This window comes from Nannospalax galili, unplaced genomic scaffold (assembly GCF_000622305.1).
Source record: "Nannospalax galili isolate Female #2095 unplaced genomic scaffold, S.galili_v1.0 scaffold485, whole genome shotgun sequence".
Classification (NCBI taxonomy): Eukaryota; Metazoa; Chordata; class Mammalia; order Rodentia; family Spalacidae; genus Nannospalax; species Nannospalax galili.
This window is the reverse complement of record NW_008354534.1, coordinates 4209473-4226226: the sequence shown is the minus strand read 5'-3', so window position 1 is coordinate 4226226 and position 16754 is coordinate 4209473. Positions and strand designations below refer to the sequence as shown.

The 16754-nt window shown below is 42.6% G+C and overlaps 1 protein-coding gene across 17 annotated transcripts in view; it reads left to right on the top strand.

Annotated features, from left to right (window-relative positions):
• Erc2 (ELKS/RAB6-interacting/CAST family member 2) overlaps positions 1 to 16754 on the top strand; it is a 1070830-nt gene that overhangs the window by 58455 nt on the left and 995621 nt on the right. For all 17 annotated transcript variants that reach the window (XR_001872873.2, XR_003846883.1, XR_003846882.1 and 14 more), the window contains exon 2: positions 2268 to 3057. Coding sequence is in view for 14 of the 17 variants with exons in the window: in XM_008851846.3 (XP_008850068.1) it covers positions 2404 to 3057 (654 nt within the window). In the remaining 3 variants the exon portion in view is untranslated. The remainder of the gene's footprint in view (positions 1 to 2267; positions 3058 to 16754) is intronic.

The window sequence follows — 16754 nt, the reverse complement described above, 5'->3', positions numbered from 1 at the left end:
CGGGGAGGCAGGGGGGTGGGGGGTGGTGTGGAAGGGTGAATGAGGCTTAGGGAGTCCCGGCGCGGAGAGCTGCGCTGTAGACTTACCCCAAGAGGCCTGAGGATAGTAGTCGTTGCTATGTTTTTAATCTTGTTGAGATAGTACAAACAAAATCTATTTATTTATTTACTTACTTGTTTAAAAAAAAACTATTTATTGACCATGGTAGGTAGCGACAAGGCATTTAAAATATTTTATTATTTTTATTTTTTGTACATGAGTATTGCCTGCATATATGTAAGTGCACCTGTGTAATGCAATGCCTGTGGAGGTCAGAAGAGGAACTGGAACTAGAGTTATGGACGGTTGTTAGCTGCCATGTAGGTGCTAGGAGTTGAATTTGGGTCTTCTGCATGAGCAGCCAGTGCTGCTCTGCATCTCTCCAGCCCATATTTTATTATATATATTTTTATGTGTATGAGTGTTTACATGTATGTAAGTGTACCCATGTCATGCGATGCCCACGGAGGTCAGAAAAGGGCATTGGGTCCCCTGGAACTGGAGTTATGGATGATTGTTAGCTGCCATGTGGGTGCTGGGAATCGAACCCAGGTCTTCTGCGTGAGCAGCCAGTGCTCTTAACCATTGAGCCATCTCTCCAGCCCCAACAACTAGGCATTTTATAAACACCATCTTACATGTTTATAACACTATGGTTATGTTGCATTTAGACTTTATTTATTTTCATTTTATCTATTGAAGAGTAGAAGTTCATGACAGTTTTTTTTTTAAGAAATCACCAAGGTCTGTGCTACACTGGAGGTTTTGGCCTCAGTTTGTTTTTCTTCAGAATCTGTTCTCTTATCATCACAAAGCTGAAGGAAAACAAAACACACTAAAGATTTCTAAAGAAAAATAGCAAGAGGCCATGATGCACTCCATTAAGGCTGTTTGAGTCCCAGCACTGAAACGTAATTGTAATCCTGTGGCCTCAGCTTCGTAAGAGATGTGTTGTACTTGAATCTCTATGACAGAGAGCCGCTCTTACTTTTCTTTAGGGGTTAGGGGACCAGGATCTCTAACCTGCTGCACTATTCTCCTGTATTGCTGGGAAGAGGTTAATAGGAAGATTAAGGTCAACTTAACACTGAAAAGACTCTCAAATGACCAGCCTGGAAGATGTGTGTGAAGGGGAAAGAGACAGGAAGGTTGTTGTTTCTTTTGGTGAGAGCCTTGAGAGTCTGGCTATATGTACAGGTGTCTTGCTGGCTGGATCCTGTATTGCTTATAGCTCTGAGATGGCCAGGGGGGTCCAACTCATGTGTCAATGCCAGATGAATGGCAGGAAGCATCCAGAGGGTTGTGTTGAGAAGAGTTCTCAGCCTGGTAGTCTATGGCGGGTACCGATAGATGTAATGGGTACAGGAGGAGAAAGTGCAATGTGATTTTTGGGTATCGAGCTATGTGTGTATGAGGGCCATGCCCTCAAGGATGGAATAGTTTATTACTTAGGCATCCACAATGGAGGAATTGCATGAAGTGTTTGGAAATTGAAACCTAACAGCACAAATCAAGAGGGAGACCTTCATTTTCCTAAGGAAAAAAGAATTTCCTTTTGGCTTTGAGAACTTTGACTTTTTTGGGGGTCAGGGTGGGAAAATGTACTTTAAAAGTTTACATGTAGTAAGAAATGTTTTGAGAGCTGGAGAGATGACTCAGTGGTTAAGAGCACTGGCTGCTCTTGTAGAGTACCTGGGTTTGGTTCCCAACACCCACATGGTGGCTAACAACTGTTTATAGCTCCGGTTCCAGGGGATCTGATGCCCTCTTCTGGCCTCTGTGGCCATTACATGATATGGGGGCATTTACCATAGATGCACGAAAAATACTTATATACATAAAATAAAGATAAATAAATGAAAAATTGTAAAAAACAAATGTTTTGGTATCATTTTTTGGATGCCACTTTATATATTATCTATCTATTATCTATCTATCTATCTATCTATCTACCTATCTATCATCTATCTATCTATCATCTATCTATCTATCTATCTATCTATCTATCTATCTATCTATATCTATCATCTATCTATCTATCATCATCTATCTGTCTAATCTATCTGTGCTCTGTGCTTGTTTGCAGTGCTCGGGATTGAACCTAGGACCTTGTGAGTGCTAGGCAAGCACTCTACCACCACTATGCATATATTTTAAGATATGATGCAGTTACAGTTGAGTTCTCAAGAAGATTGGTTTTAATTATCCTTTTTTTCCCCACTTTGCAGATCTCTGATTGAAGCTGTTTCCTGGTGCAGACTGTGCTAAGAATGCAGTGACATTTCCGGCCAGCGGCAGAAATACTGCTCAAACCCTGACTGAGTAGCATTTCTTCTTTCAGTGGTACCGCCTCACAGAAGAAAGATGTATGGAAGTGCAAGAACAATCAGCAATCTGGAAGGTAGCCCTTCCAGATCCCCTCGTTTGCCAAGATCGCCTCGTTTGGGTCACCGAAGAACAAGTAGTGGGGGAGGGGGAGGAACAGGCAAGACTCTGTCTATGGAGAATATCCAGTCCCTTAATGCAGCCTATGCTACGTCTGGACCCATGTACTTGAGTGATCATGAGGGGGTGGCATCAACAACTTACCCAAAGGGCACCATGACTTTGGGCAGGGCCACAAATCGAGCTGTGTATGGAGGCCGAGTCACAGCCATGGGGAGCAGTCCCAATATTGCTTCGGCAGGACTTTCCCACACAGATGTCCTTTCATACACGGATCAACATGGGCTGAGTGGCTCATCCCATCACCACCATCACCAGGTGCCCTCCATGTTGAGGCAGGTAAGGGACAGCACAATGTTAGATCTTCAGGCCCAGCTCAAGGAACTGCAACGAGAGAATGATCTTCTACGGAAAGAACTCGACATTAAGGACAGCAAACTGGGGTCCTCCATGAACAGCATCAAGACTTTCTGGAGTCCCGAGCTGAAGAAGGAGAGGGTCTTGAGGAAAGAAGAGGCAGCTCGGATGTCTGTCCTCAAGGAGCAGATGAGGGTTTCTCATGAAGAAAACCAGGTAGGTTCTGACCTGCCACGGTGTTCTCGTTCTCTTTCCCACAGAGTAGTTGGTGCTTTGCACATGGCTCCAGGACCTGTACCCCAAGAAGTTTGGCACCAGCAAAGCAAGAAGGTTATAGCTTAATATGTATGCCACTTGGATGCCTCAAGAAAGCACAGGAAATTGATGTCATAGCTTATGATCTCCTTATTCCAGTGACCTTTCACATAGTTGCGGAAGTGGGGGAGGATCTCTCCTCATTGCCAACTTTTGCACGTGGTTAATCTTGTTCTCTTTTTCAGCAGTTGCACCAGCAGCTCAGACGTTCCTCCCTCAGAATAGAAGAGGAGAATGCTAATCTCTGCAAGAGTAAACACTTCACATTAAAAGGCCACCCTCTATGGGCGGATTTCTCTTGTTGCTTGCTATTGTTCTTGCTGTGGTAGCACCAGTATTGTTTTGTAGAATGAGTGGAGTTTGTTATCTAAGCAAACTAATCAATAGGAAACAGGATCAAGTAGAATGGATTTGGTACCCAGTAAGAGAAACCTGGTTCATTTTAACTTGGTCTTCTGTCTGTATCCATTCAACATTAATTACCTAACTATGTACAAGGCACCTTCTTACACTCTGCTCTGTCTTCCATGTTGTAGCAAGATTAGTGAGATTAGTTTCCTAGAGTCTGCCTGAAGTTAGGTCATTTTCTTCCTTAAGGCCCTCAGCGTCACTCACTGTCTCCTGAAGAAAGTGTCCCTCCTTGACTGAGCCCACAGCACCTTCTAGAAGGCCTGGGCTGGTCTCTTCTTGAACCAGCCCTGCCTGCCACATCTGAGCTACCTGCTGCTCCTTCCTTGGTCTCCCGGCACATATCAAAGGTTTCCCACGCCCAGTCCTTTGCTCTTGCCTTTCCTTCCCACTGTCAGTCTCCTCAGCACTTGTTTCTTGGTTTGCCTTTCAGCATAGTCAGTCTCCATTTTCAAATCCTATGTTATACACTACTATCTTCATAAGTGGTTTGGAATCAGATATACCAGTGTTTAAATCTCAGCCCTTTCCTGGAGATAAGAGCCAAGAGATGGGGGAGCAGAGGGTGCTACGCCATTTGGCTCAAGAATTCTCAGATAGCATTTCACTTCTGTAGAAACCTGAGATAATTCTGACCTGGCTGAACTAATGACTCTTTGACAGCAAGTCTTTGCTGTTGGCCTAATGACACACTCTGCCTCTCTTCGGCTTGTCTGCTGTCCCTCCTGTCTGACTCTTTAGTTATCAGTACTTTGAAGGTAAGCATCTGTGGAAACATTTTTGACTTGTACAAAAATCTGCCTTTGTTCGCTTTCTGTGTGTAGAAAGCAATCACTTTACCTCTTTGATTATCTGACAAGAGCCAGCACTGGTTTTCACGTGTGGAAAATGTGATTTTTTTCATTTGGAACAGAAAGCTTTGTTCTTCGCTCCTAAATCAAATTAATGCTCTCTGTGAGCATTTCTGCCGTGCCCTGGCTTTGCTGGTTCATGAACTCCCTGTGAGCCTGTTTCTCTAATGTGTATGTCCCTTCTGCTCTGCATTGTTTCCCTCCTTTGTAGAGTTTTTTGAAAGTGGTTAAAGCAGTTTCGCAGTGATGAAAGAGGTGACAAAAGTCTGAAGGGTCGTCTCCAAACAGCTCCCAGACGGCTTTCATCCTATGATGCACTTGAACTTATTTTTGAGCATGGATTCCTGTTTATACGTGTGTATTTGTTTATAAATTACACAATATCCTGCAGTGCCAACGTATTAGGTGACTTCTATGACATTGTGAAAATATATGAATGAGATCAAGTAAATAAATATGTTGATTTAAATTTTAATGACAAAATTTTGTTTTTAGTAAAAGCATCTTAAAGATCTTGTTGATTTGTGCTGCAACAAGGTAAAGAATAAAAGATGGACAAAAAGTAAGTTTTAAAAAATGGAAGCACCTTTTCTTCTCTCTTAGGATTTTCTCAGGATCCCTTTTAGAGGTATATGCATATCTATTGCTCAGGATAGGGTGGGTTCTGCTGGAGTAACAGAACATCTCACATCTCAGTGGCTTAGCACATCAGATATATATTTCTTATTTACCTAAAGTATGAAGGAAGTCAGGTGACTCTAGGGGTAGGTCTTCTCCATGTAGTGGTACAGGATCCAGGCTTTCTGCATTTAGATGCCTGGCACTGAAAGTTCCTATCCCAGGGAAAGAGACTGAAGAAGACACATTGACTCCTTAATTCTTTGGACCAGAAGTGTCACAGCTGAAGGGAATGGAAAGTGTGGTCTGCTCCTCTGAGAGGATATGGGGAAATTACTAACCTTATCTGTAGAGTTTTTATGTTTGTCATGAAAGTGGAGCTAGCCAGGGGTGGTGGAGAATGCTATTCCTAGCACTTGGGAGGTAGAGGTAGGAGGATCAGGAGTTCAAGGTCATCTTAAGTTTGAGGTCAGCCTGGGTTAAAAAAAACAAACAAGGAGCTAAAGAGACGGCTCAGGTTAAGAGTACTCACTACTCTTGCAGAGGACCCAGGTTCACAGACTCATGTTCCCACATGGTGGTTCAAAACCATTTGTAGCTCTAGTTCCATGGGATCCAACCACCTCTTCTTGACTCCTTGGGCACTGCATGCATGTGGTACACATATATACATGCAGGCACACACACATACACATAAAATAAAAATAAATACTGTTGGGTCCGAGGTTTGGGAATGATTGGAGGCCACCCACCAAAATTTGAAATTTAGAAGATTTTATTGAAAAGCATTCCAATTCTTGAACGACCAGTCGGGCACAGACTCCAGGAGCCAATGAATGGAGCCTGGCCCCAAACAATAGCAGGCCAGGGCTTTTATTGGGGAATTCCACAGAAACCCGTGCACGCCAAGCATCTTTTAAAATGATTGGACAGCCCCCTATCCTGAGTACAGGGGAAATTCTTATTGGTAGGGGCTGTCTTCAGGGCATTAGAATGTGCTGGCTGTAATCTTTGGAGCCAGAGGATCCTGTTTATTCCTTATTAGGTCTTAACACATTTGAGCTTGCCTAACATGCCCGGGCTTGCCTAACCCATAGCCCTTGCAAATGTTCTAGTCAGCTCACAAAATGGGGAAGCTAATCAAAATGGAGTCAATGTAGTTTTTGTTCTGACTCTTCAATACATCTTTAAAAACCACAAAAAGAAAGAGTTGAACAAAAGTGAACCTAGATAAAACAAAGTTTGTGGAAACAGTGTAAACATCTTTCTTTGCTGCTGCTGTTATTACGGCTGCCATAAGCAACAGGCAGCTGTTGAGAGTTTATAATACAGTGTGTGCTATGCTTAGAGCTTTGTGTGTTACTGTTCAGTTACTGGCATCAGTCATCTGAGGTCAGTATTAGTCAATTTGTTATCTTAAGATAAACTGTGTATTGTGAATGAAGAATTTGTCCAGGTTTGCCCAGTTGGAAAGTGGCAGAGCTGGGTTTTAAGGCCTTGGTCTATTTCATGCCATGCTCCAAGCTCTTACCTTTGGGGTTACTATCTATCTAAGGATCGCTGGGCTGAGAGAACACTAGTATAGCAGCAAGACCATGTTCCATGAAAAGAAAGGGAAGTTTTAATGGACGAAATAAAAATATGATTTAGGGGCTGGAGGGATGACTCAGTGGTTAAGAGTATTGCTCTTGCAGAGGACCTGGATTCAGCTTTCAGCACTCACATGGTGACTCACAACCATCCATAATTCCAGTTCCAGGGGTCCAATACCTTCTTCTGGCCTCTGGCACACATGTGGTACACATACATACATCAGGCAAACATGCATACTCATAAAATAAAAATGAATAAATCTTAAAGAATGTGATTTAGTTTAATTAGGATTTTGCTTCTTATTTAGGAGTTTATTTTTCCTAGAAATGGTTGTGATGCTGTTTCTAGTTTCCACCTGTGTTAATCAGTGTATTAGTTCCTTTTCTGTTGCTGTGATAGAAACACCATGACCAAGGGAGCTTATAAAAGGAAGAATTTATTTAGCTTACGGATCTAAAGGGGCAAGAGTTCATCATGTTAGGGAGGCATGGTGGCAGAGGTGGCTGGAGTAGGAGCAGAAGCTGACCTCTCACACCTTCAAGCAGACACAAGAAGCAGAGGCCAACTGGAGATCTGGCAAAGCTTAAGAACTCTGTAAGCCTGCCCGCAGTGATGTGCTTCCTCCAGCATGGCCACACCTTCTAAGACCTCCCAAAACAGCAGCACCAACTGGGGACAAAAATGCTCAAATACTTGGAGCCTATGGGGGACATTCCCATTCAAACTACCACATTCCACTCCCTGACCCCCATAGGCTCATGACCATATAAAATGCAAAATGCATTTAGTCCAATCTTAAAAGTTCTCATAGTCTTTACCAGTCTCAATACTATTCAAAAGTTCACAGTCCAAAGTTTTATCTGAAACTCGGGGAAATCTCTTGACTGTAATCAAAAGACAAATTACAAACTCCCAACATACAGTGGAACTGAACACACACTCCCGCTCCAAAAGGGAGGAATAGAGGCATAGTGAGGAAATAAGGGACCAAAACAAGACGAAAACCAGCAAGGCAAACACCAAATCCAGTAGCTCCACTTCTGACTTCTGGGACTTTACTTACAAAGGGCTTAGATGGCTCAGCAACTCCAACTTTTCTGTGTGAAACATACATCTCTCTCTTGGGCTGGTACTACTCCCTGTATGCAGCTCTCCTTTGCAGATGTCTCACGACTCTGGCATCACAAATGTCTTCTTGGGGTCTCCACTGCCACCCAGGCTTCACCTTCATAGCTTCACACAATGGCCTATTAGGGCCTTTTCTATTCAGGGGTACTCCTGCTGCACATTGCCTGACCTCGGCTGCTCTATGAAACCACAGAGGAAGAACTAATGAACCCTTCACTCTTGTATCTTTCATACCTCTGAAGTCAGTGCCAGGTGAATGACACTGCCAAGTTTGCTGCAAGTTTGGAATGCACCCTGGCCTGCTTCGTCCACTTTTGAAGCTTTTCTCTACTGCTAGTAGAAAACCCCAGCATTTTCCTTTCACAAGTTGGAGGTGTTAGGTTAAAAAGTGGGGATGGAGAGGTGGCGGATGGAGAGCACAAGCGGATGGATGAGGCACCGAGGCACAGATGGAATTCTCAGCGGGATACAGATTTATTTCGCACGGGGCACCTTTCCCTCGGGGAAGGGAAAGATGTCAGGGAAGGGAAGGATGTCAGGGAAGGATGTCAGGGAAGGGCAGGGAAAGATGTCAGGGAAAGATATCAGCCCATGGGTTGTGAGCTGGGACTTTATATATGGGGGCTTTAGGGTGTGGAAGGGGGGAATGTTTGGGGGAGAAATCAGGGAGGGGGAAGCAGGAAAAGCAGGTAGGATTAGGGTCTGGAAGTGTTTACTTTTTCCATCTTGAGATAAGAGAAAAGCTGTTGTAATAAACAGCTTCTAAAATCTCTGGTTATCAGGTAGAATCTGCTTATCTTATCTTTGGAGATGAGAGGAAAGGCAGGCTGCTTCTCAGCAGAGTCTGTAGGTCTCTGTTGGGGAGGGGGAAAGCTGCTGCTATTTGGAACCCTAACAGGAGGCTTAGTTGGGTGTGGTCTTTCCCTGGAGGCACTCTCTCCATTGTTTAAGTGCAAATCTCTAGGCCTCTCTTTAATCATTTTAATCTCCTTATCAAAGGGATCTTTTCCTTCAGCACATGCCTTGGTTCCAACATTTATCTTCCTAGTGCTCTTTTTCAATCCAAACTGTACATTCTGCATTTCTTTCTGCCCCATTTTCTCTTTTTCACTGTAGATCTGCATAATATTCATCATTAATAGCCACACCACCATTTCTATGTTAGGCTGCCTTGAAATAGCCTCTGCCAAAGAAATGTGTCCAATGCTTTTCACCTTAGCCTGAGGCAAGCTTTTTAGCTGTGGGCAGACTCCAGCCAGACTCTGCCAATATCCCAGTTGCTGCTTAAGTCCTTATTTTCCTCTGGAACAACATTGTTCTCAGCACTGCTTTCTTCCAGGCACCTACCAGAATGGCCTGTTAAGCTTTGCTTACAGCAGTCAACCACTTTTCTAGCTCAGACTTCCGAAGTCTTCCACATTCTTCTGAAAACCTACAGGGTCAGGTTCTTCACAGCCTACAGTCCACTCTCTAGTATCAATGACTATATTAATTACTTATAAAAGGAAGAATTTATTTAGCTTATGGTTCTAAAGGGGCAAGAGTCCATCATGTTGGGGAGGCATGGTGACAGAGGTAGCTGGAGTAGGAGCAGAAGCTAAGCTGTCACATCTTTAAGCAGACACAGGAAGCAGAGGACAACTGGTGATCTGGCAAGGCTTAAGAACTCTGTAAGCCTGCCTCCAGTGATGTGCTTCCTCCAGCATGGCCACACCCTCTAAGACCTTCCAACATAGCAGTACCAACTAGAGACAAAATGTTCGAATACTTGGAGCTATGGGGTGCATTTTCACTCAAACCACTACACTCAGCTTTCTGATATAACAAATACCTGACATAACTAACTTATGAAGAGAAAGGTCTGCTTTGGCTCATAGTTTTGGAGGTTCCAGTCCAATAGGTGGACCTCTGGTGGGCAATCTGGGCAGCAGTGATATAGTGTATGTAAAGAAGCAAACTGCTCACCTCCTGGTCAGTAATCAAGTAATAAGTAAGGGTCTCATGATCCCCTTTAAGGGTGTGCCTCTAGTTACCCCACTTACAAGACCCCATCATCTCCCACTAGCACCACTGTTGGATAAAGCTTTATCAGTGGGGCATTTGGAGACATTTATCTAAACCATATTAATACCATTTACCATAGGTTACTATGTTTTCCTTTCAGAGGAAAAAGAAAAGCAAAGAAAATTTCCCTTTATGGAAGAAAGAGACACAAAAGAATTGAGATATTTACTTGTGTTTTTTTTTAATGTACAACAACCAGAGACTGCAACTATGAGTGCCATTCTTGTAGGGACTTTAGATAACTAGATCTCACTAACCTAAATTCAAATGCTCTAAAGCAGTCTGAACTGCACTATGTGAAGAGAAAATGGGAAGCAGGTCCATGCTAGTGGATGTCAAGAAACTCGTGTGCTCTTTGCTATGGAATTCATAGTTCTGCAAACTTATTTCCAACTGGTGCAGATGTTTGCCCTTATGTGCAATTTATAGAGGGCTTCCACTCACTGATTTCTTTGTAGTGGATTTAGATGTCCTCTTGGTTCTGTCTCAGGGAGATGTTGAACTCCTTCCCTGTGCTTGAGGAAGTTCAGAAACCAAGGCGCCCATCTGTAGGTGACCCCAAATTTCTTATATGCAAAGGGTTGATGCTCAGGTACCTGGATAGATATTTCATCCTGTGTCTCTGTCCTGTGTATCTGTGCAGATCTGCACAGATATAAATATGTTTGCTGCTGCTGAGAATTGCAGTTCTGAAATTTGGGATCATGTATGAGAGCTGGAGTTCACGGATGTGAGTTGTATTTATGTATGTAAGTCAGAGTGTATGGATGCAAAGTGATCTCTATGTGTTAAGCCAGGCAGGGTGCATCAATGTGAGTTGTTTTTATGTGTGTAATCAAGAGTGTATGGATTTGAATTATCTTTATGTGTATAAGGCAGAGTGCATGATTGCAGAGTTGGCTTTATGTTGTCACTCATGCTTTTTCTGTATGATGTGCTGTTGCCAATTGCAGGGGAGACACTGTTGTATGGACCTTATTCTTTGGGTGACATGAACTCTCAGCTCATGTTCTCAGTGTCATAGCAGTATACTGAGTTTGAGGAAGGTGAGGTTAAATATTGATAGTGAATGTTATGCTGCTATTTGAGGCAGGCCCCTTATTCGTTTTGGTGGCCTCTAGGGTTGGGGTAGATGTTGTGGGGCTGTGGGCTGAATGCTACTATAGGGAAGCAAAATGACTCAGCTTTCTCCAAAAATAATAATAGGTCTTTCCTTCTTTTCTTCTCTCCCCCCTCCCTCCTTTCCTCACTCCCTTCCTCCCTTCCCCTCTCCCTCCCTTCTTTCCTTTCTGATGCAAGATCTTGCCCTGTAACCATAGCTGGCCTGAAACTTGCTATATAATCCAGACTGCCTTCAAACTCGCACAAATCCTCCTGCATCTGCCTCCCAAGTGCTTGAATTACAGGCCTGTACCATTGTGCTGAGCTAGTGTTTTCTAGTCTTCATAGCCTCATTCTATTTACCAGTACAATGACGTTCAGAAGGAGAATAATTTTTCAGAAGGTTTATAAGAAGCCCAGTGCTGTGGTACACACTTGGGAGTCCTAACTTGGGAGGCTAAGGTGAAAAGATTGCTTGAATTTGAATTCAAGATCAGCCTGAGCAACAGAACAAGACCCTTCTCAAAACATTACGAAGTGGCAATTTCATAAAGATTTATATCTTGCAATTTAGGACATAGACGTTATTGACTTCTCAAATTCCTGGATATTTTGTTCAGCTATTAACTTTGTACTTTTAATGGCCTCTTTCCCAAATTAGATATACAGAAAGTAATTTTTAGATATCTTCCTAGGTTATGCGTAGCCTGCCCAGGCTCTGCATGAATATAAATAGCATCACATACTGAGAGACTGTACTAGATCTAATATTTACTCATCTTGTACAGAAGTGGGACAAGGTCATTGGGAAATGTAACCCAAGAAGTGTAAGTAAACCTGTCTGGGGATTGTTACAGCTTTTAAGCAATGGTTATGTGACAATTTCTATTTCTGGATTAACACTATAGAAAAGAATCAACTCTAAATCAATATATATGAGTTTTTTTATCCCAATTCAACATATGATTTATTAATTCTTATTTTGAGCTTGAAACTTAAAAAGTTGAGAGGAGGTCACTTTTCTGTTAGCTTTATTTTACTTTTTTTGAGATAGGGTTTCATGTATCCTAGGGCTGGCCTAGAAATCACTAGGTACCTGAGGATGACCTTGAACTTCTGATCTTTCTGCTTCCACTTCCTGAGTACTCAGATTGTAAGAGTAATCCACCATATCTGGTTTTGAACCCAGAGCTTTGTACATGCTAGGCAAGCATTCTATCAACTGAGCCACATTCCCTAGCCCCTTGTTAGCTTTAAAATTTATTATTTTATTTGTATAGCTACAGGGCTACTTCAACAGGAGCCATTTCACGCTGTTCTGAAATTCTCAATTTGATTGTGAATATCCAGATTTGATGAATTGTATCATTTGAGAATGAGTGATAGGTATTTATTTTATCCCAGCAAGAAGGCAGAGAGACAACTGCATCATGACAGGTTGTCTGCTGACAGTGACCCTCAGCTGATGTCACTTTGTGCGGTAAAGGCTGAGCCCTGAAGTGCTGAATCCCCTCAGATTTATGAGTGGGATTAGATGTTGCTATAGTTTGAATGTAGTTTGTCTCTCTCAGAAGTTAATATGCTAAATGCTTGGTTCCTTTTCGGGGGGGGGCGGGGCAGGGTCTCCCTGTAGCCACAACTGGACTGGAACTCACTTTGTAGACCAGTCTGGCCTCCAACTCACAGAGATCTGCCTGCCTCTGCCTCTCAAGAACTGGGATTAAAGGCATGCACCCCCATGCCGTTTGAAGCTTAGTTCTTAATGCAACTCTCTGTCTTGGAAGGTGGTGAGGCCTTTAGGAGGTTAGTAGGTCATCGGAGTTCCACCCTTGTGAATGGATTAATGTTTTTCTCAGGGATGGGGTTAGGTCTCTTGAGACTGGATTAGGTCTCAAAAGAGTGAATTGGTTCTCGAGGACTGGATAGTTACTGTGAGGGCAGGTTGTTCACCTTTTGGTCTTTTTTGGGCTCTTTCATTTGTCCTTCTTGCACATGCTCCTGCAATGCCATGCCACCTGCAATGGAGCTCTCTAAGAGCCAAGAAGGGGCCAGGACCATCCTCTTAGATTTTGAGAACTATGAGCTAAATAAGCCTAGTTTTCTTTGTAGCATATCCAGCCTCTGGTATTTTGTTATAGCAATAGAAAATAGGCTAAATCAAATGTACTCACTACTTTGATAGACCTGTCTTATCCCTATACTTTCTTTAGGGCCCCTTTCTTTCTACTAGTAGAAACTTGAGAACCTATGGCTTCCTGAAGGCAATATTATCAAAGTGTGTACAGGAAAATACTTTCTATAGGGAATTTTCTAGTCAAATAAACTTCAGACACACATACCAGAAACATTTGTTGTAGAAATTCATAATGCATACATTCAGAATTTTGTGCCTCCTTAAAAGAGGTTGGATTTCTCACCCCCCAGTACCTGAGAATGTGACCTTATATGGAGATAACACATGTAGAGAGGTAATCACCTTGAAATGAAGTCTTCAGCATGGTCCCTAATCCAGTTAGACTGGTATCTTTGTAAGAAGTGAAATTTGAACACAGATTAAAAACATGTGCAGAGAAGATATGAAGAGACACAGGGAGAAGGCGATCTTATAGTCAAGAAAAGGACAGAGGCTTGGAATAGAGTCTTTCCTGACAGCCCTTGGAAGGAACCAGCCTGGCTGACACCCCTATCTTGGCCTTCTAGCCTCCAGAACTGTAAGTAAGTAAAAGTCTGTTGCTTGGCTTATGATACTTTATTGTGATGGACCCAAGGGATACCATACATTACCATATGAAATGCTCCAATTCTTGAAATTCAGCAACACTCATTAAATTTCTTTCATCCAGCCATTTCCCAATCTTCCCTGACCATGAAACTTTATTTTAAACTAATCACCTATGTTTTAAGAAGCTATTGCTGCAATACCCCCAACCACCACCATTATTATAATTATCATCAGCAATGTTCTTTCCTGCTTCTTGTCTTGAGTGTTAATGTGATGCCTGAACCTGAGTCTGCCATATTCTAATCATGAAATAAAGACCAAGAAAAGTGCAGAGACACCATACACCCCACCATCCAGATAGCCTGCTCTAGCTCTCCAGTCACTCGAGAACATGAAGCCCTGGGTGTTTAAGCTGTTGCTGATTGGGCACTCTATCCAATCACATGTTGCACCTGTGTGTAAGTTGTTTTTTCATTTTATTCTGATTTGAGTGTTTGCACATGTTTTCTCCATGTCACATAGGCTTGTGGATTTATGACTGATTCTATACTTTAGCATCACAATGGATCTTGGAATGCCAGAGCATATAAGAACCAAAAAAGTCCATCTTCTTCATCTTGAAGCTGTCTTTTTTAGCTACTCATATTTTTCTCTACCTTTCCAGAAAGCTGGAAAAACTTTTATCCAATCTTAGGTGATGACCTACTTAGACACAAGTGCAATTTGAAATACCTTCCACGGACAGACAGGTGAGAAGTTCTTTGGCTCTGAAGATCGATGAGATGGCGCTGGGCCATATTTAGTTTCTTTGTTTGCCAGAATGCAGGAGAATGATTTGAAGCAAACTTTACATCTTTGTCACAGATGTCAACTGTCTTTTGCCTCAGTAATCTCTTGCAGTCAGTCCTAGAATGAACCGTGTGTACCACATTAGTAGCCTCACAGACTTTTGTTCTTAGGTTTTCTTTGAAAAGATTTGGTTCATAGGAGGAAAAGAAGCAACAATCTTGCATGCTGGGCCTTGGGAGATCTCGGTAATTCCCATTTCCTGTTTTCTCTCTGGATCATGTCAGTTGGGTGATGGGATCTCAGTAGCACAGAAGCAACCAACAAAAACATTTTTGGACTATTTCAGTGAATAGATTATTTTAGTCTCACTACACCAAAGATACTTCATACACAGGAGTCACTGTTTAGGGTGGCAAAAGGTGGATGTGTGTGATCACCCTCAAAGCATTCACTGCCTAATAAATACAATTGCCCCAATACAACATTCTGAGAGGTTTTAAAGAACCAAGTCTATGTTGACAGGGGAAAAGTAACACAGTGATTTTATTGGCCAACACAGATGGGGTGGGTTCTCTTCTGGCCAGAGTTCAAGTTCAGTTTCTATAATTAGTTGCAGGTGGAGCTTGTGTGCTGTTGTTTTGGATCCATTGACATCTGTGTGCAAATTACCACCACCTTCAGTTGGCATTTGGGCTTAATAAGTAGTTTGCCTTTGGAGGAAAATAGAAAATTATAAATCTCTCTCTCTCTCTCTCTCTCTCTCTCTCTCTCTCTTCTCTCTCTCTCTCTCTCTCTCTCTCACACACACACACACACACACACACACACACACACACAGAGACTCCCCAGATAAAGCTGCTTTAAAGGTCAGGCTTTGAAAGCTGTGGAAAGCATTTTCAAAAGTTTGGGAAGTAGGCTTTTTGGAATAGCATGGGAATACAGCCAAGAGCTGGGGCAGCCTGACAAACAGAATTCTGGCATGTGCAATTTCTTCTCTGCGTCTCTGTGAAGCCAGCATTTGGTTGCATCTTGGAAGTGACCTGTGGCTGTTTTTTCTTCTGGGAGGAAAAAGCGAAGACTGAAGCAGCTACTTGACATCTGCGCCATAACTGGACTGGGACTGTTTGGCAATATGCATCAATCAGGTTAACTCGATAGTTCTTCCCTGGGGGTGATTTTGTCCCCTAGGGGATATTTGGAAGTATCTGGAGACCTTTTTGGATGTCATAAATTGGAAGAAAGCAGTTTGCTACTGGCATCTAGTAGGGAGAGACCAGTGATGCTGCTAAAAATCTTGTGGTTTTTAGGGCAGATGCCCTCATTATCTGGCCCAGAATGTCAGTAGGTAGATTGTAGAACAGAGTTGACCAGATGTTTACTTTATCCTCAGTATTCATTATATGTGATTGTCTTCAATGTGAAACTTTAACACTGTGCAGTGATGATCAAAATGTATCTAATTTTTGTGGCAAGCATATGGGGAAAGAGGAACTCTTACTCCATTGCTGGTGGGAATGTAAACTTGTATAGCTACTGTGGAAATCAGTATGGAGGGTCCTCAAGAAACCTAGAAATAGAACTACCATATGACCCAGCTACACCACTTCTGGGTATTTACCCAAAGGACTCCTAAGTCGACACACCACAGAGACACTTGTGAATACGTTTATTGCTGTAATATTCACGATAAGCCAGGAAATGGAACCAGTCTAGGTGTCCATCAACAGATGAATGGATAAAGGAAATGTGTCACATATACACAATGGAATTTTATATAGCTGTAAAACACGAAGTCATGAAAACGATTTAGAAGAAAATAGGTGGAGCTGGGATTCATTATGTTAAGGTAAGTGAGTCTGGCCCAGAAAGAAAAGTACTGCATATTTTCTCTTATATGTGGAACCCAGATTTAAAATTATGTGTGTGTATTTGTGTGTGTGTGTGTGTGTGTGTGTTGTCACAAACTAGAAAGGGGATCATGAGAGGGGAGAAAGAGATCTTAAGGGGGGGATAGAGAGGTAATGCAGCACATATGATAGGAAAGCAGAGGGACTACCAGTGGGAAGGAAGGGAACGAGCCAGAGGGGCCATGGGCACGTGGGAGGGCGCTGGGGAGATAAATGAGAGCAAAGTGTAGCGAATCCTGCCTATGAAGATGCTGCAGTGAAGTCATTACTTTGTGTGTAAACCAAAAACTTCATTAAAAATACATATATTTCAACTGGGCGTGGTGGCGCACGCCTTTAATCCCAGCTCTCGGGAGGCAGAGGCAGGTGGATCTCTGTGAGTTCAAGGCCAGCCTGGTCTACATAGTGAGTGCCAGG